Source organism: Lycium ferocissimum, chromosome 6 (assembly GCF_029784015.1).
Source record: "Lycium ferocissimum isolate CSIRO_LF1 chromosome 6, AGI_CSIRO_Lferr_CH_V1, whole genome shotgun sequence".
Lineage (NCBI taxonomy): Eukaryota > Viridiplantae > Streptophyta > Magnoliopsida > Solanales > Solanaceae > Lycium > Lycium ferocissimum.
Window position 1 is genome coordinate 13,283,521 of NC_081347.1, and position 2,727 is coordinate 13,286,247.

At 46.2% G+C, this 2,727-nt stretch overlaps 1 protein-coding gene across 1 annotated transcript; it reads right to left on the minus strand.

Moving 5' to 3' along the window:
* Nucleotides 1–1,816: 1,816 nt before the first annotated feature.
* Nucleotides 1,817–2,302, minus strand: LOC132061128 (uncharacterized). Its single transcript, XM_059453994.1, has one exon. It carries the CDS (start codon nt 2,300–2,302, stop codon nt 1,817–1,819), a length of 486 nt encoding a protein of 161 aa, XP_059309977.1.
* Between the last annotated feature and the right edge of the window lie 425 nt (nt 2,303–2,727).

Consider the following 2,727-nt stretch of genomic DNA (forward strand, 5'->3'; position numbering starts at 1 on the left):
GGCCCCCAGTTCGTTGGTGGCAAAGTCAATGATTTCCTCGAAGGGTTGAAGATCAAGAAAATCGTATCAACTCCGTATCACCCGTGTGCTAACGGACAAGCGAAATCTACGAACAAAACAATAATTCAGAATCTGAGGAAGAGACTTGAAACATCAAAGCATCACTGGAGGGAAATACTACCGGAGGTGCTGTGGGCTTACAGAACCACATCAAAATCGAGTACAGGGGAAACACCCTTCTCGATGGTCTACGGGACCGAAGCCCTCATTCCCGTAGAAGTCGGTGAACCCAGTCTCCGATTCAGTTACTCCACCGAGAGATCAAACGAGGAGGCCATGGCCGTAAAACTCGATCTCACGGATGAACTACGCGAAAACGCGCTAGTCCGTATTGCAGCCCAGAAACAGAGGATGGAAAGATATTATAACCGGAGGGCTAATTTTCGACATTTCCAAATTGGGGACTTGGTGCTTCGAAAAGTTACCTTGAACACCAAGAATCCCAACGAGGGAAAATTGGGCCCGAATTGGGAAGGGCCGTACAAGATAACCGAGATAACGGGCAAAGGGTCCTATCAGCTGGAATCCATGGACGGGCAACGGTTGCGCAATAACTGGAATGTGGCTCATTTGAAGAGATACTACTGTTAAGGTATGGACTCTTTTTGTTTATTTACTAACCTTTTCTTTTTTGCAGGGAGCCGAGTGCCCGATATAGTTAGTTGCTAGGTCTGAAAACACGTGTTGCACTCTTTTCCTTAGTCCGATTTTGTCCCAAATGGGTTTTCCGACAAGGTTTTTAATGAGGCAACAAGTACAACGTGTTACAAGAAGAGAACGAGGATAAATACCCGGATACTCGGGGCAACACCCTACGAGTGGGGGCTTGATAGTGCTTACCCGACTTTACAGTTCGAATAAGCACTAGGGGGCTACGGTACCCACATCTCGATTTACTCCGATTAGTTGGAAACGGAAGAGTTCAACAACGAACACCGCTGGGGCCTCATGAACCGGTATTAGATTCCGATGTAAGGACCAAACGATCAAAAATGAATCGTGTCCACTTAATATTTGCTATGGCAGAACCAAAGCCGGACCTTCTGTATTAGGTTTTGATGTAAGGACCAAACGATCAGAACGAATCGTGTCCACTTAGAATTTGCTACGGCAAAAAACAGAAGGAAACGGATAAAGCTCTCATATCATGTACAAATACAAAGAGTTTATTGAAAAATCAAATTATTACATTTCGGATATGTCTTCCTAGTAAAGCACATTACCCCGAAATTCGGACACCATTTTATCCGTATACCCGACTCCGGGCACTACAGTCGAAATACGACAAAGGCAACAAGGTCACAATGAACCGAGCCAAAATCTTAACACCCCGAATGGGGACTGCTACACCAGAAATTGGTAAAGCAGAGATTCAGGTGCCCGAACCTAATCAAAGATAAACGAATAGCCAAAGAATATCGGCCCTAAAAATGCCTAACGTGATTCGGAGACGTCTGAATTCACAAAGCATAAATAAGTCCCGCGGGCAAACCACTCTATCCAACTCCCGGGTAAAATACACCGGATGGAATTAAAAACCAATGTATAACGAATAGTCCGAAAGTGACTTCGATGTCTGCTTATCCTTGGAAAGGACCGGCAGTTCGGACAAGAATCATAACAAACATTCAAAAAAGAATAGTCACCGTAAAAAATACGCTTTCCATATATGCAAATTTTTTACACATTGAAATTTGACAAAGTTCAAAAAATAAAAAGGCAAAAAAGCAAAACAAAGGGTAATACAAGCCTTGGCCTATCCGGTATGGCTGGAACCAGAATGTTCGGACTCTGTCCGCTCAGAGTCTTCGGAGTCGGAATCAAGAGCTCTTTTGGCTTCTTCCTCGGTCCTTCTAGCCTCGAGAATAAGGGCCGGGAGATCAGTAAAGCCACGCTCGGCTTCCTCGAGGGTGATCCTCCGAGACTTCCACCGTTCATGCTCTACTACAACCGTGGAGTAAGCCTCGGCAGCTTCCACACTTTTCAGGGCTTCTGCCAAATCGGCCTCAGCCCGGGCTAGCTTAACCATTAACTCATTCCTCTCTTCATCGAGGATTCTCTGGTTTTGAGTGGCCGACTCAAGCTCGGTTTTGAGAAGATCATTAGCCTCAACCGTCTCCTCGAGTCTGGTTCTTAGCTCATCACATATTCGGGCCCTGTCCTCAGCTTTTTGCTCGAATACCCTCATTCTCTCTTCATATTTGGCACTCTCGGATTCAAGCCGCTGGTGCCTCTCGGCCATGTTCACGGCATCGATTTGACCGAGTCAAGTTCCCTCGAGTCGGGAAATGATGGTTTCGAGCTCGCTAAGTTTGGAAGAAAACCGAGCGTTATCTTGACCGAGACCGATTTTCTCCTCCTCCCGGTTCCTCCTCCACAATCCCGGCTAGCTCATTTTTTAATCGGATATTCTCAGCTTTCGTTGCATCAAGCTCGGGCTGAAGTTTGTGAGGGCCACTGCTCGGCTCAGCTCATCCTCCTTTACTTGCAAAAGGTGCTGGAACTTCTCCGTTTCCCGACCTTGGGCATCCAGCTGGCCTCTAAGGTCATCTACCTCTTGCTGGGCACGGATAAAGGCTTCATTGACAAGCACCACACTCTGTAAAAGAAACGGAGAAGTTAGACGAGAAACTAAAATTCACATCGAATTATGCAAGGAACAGACTG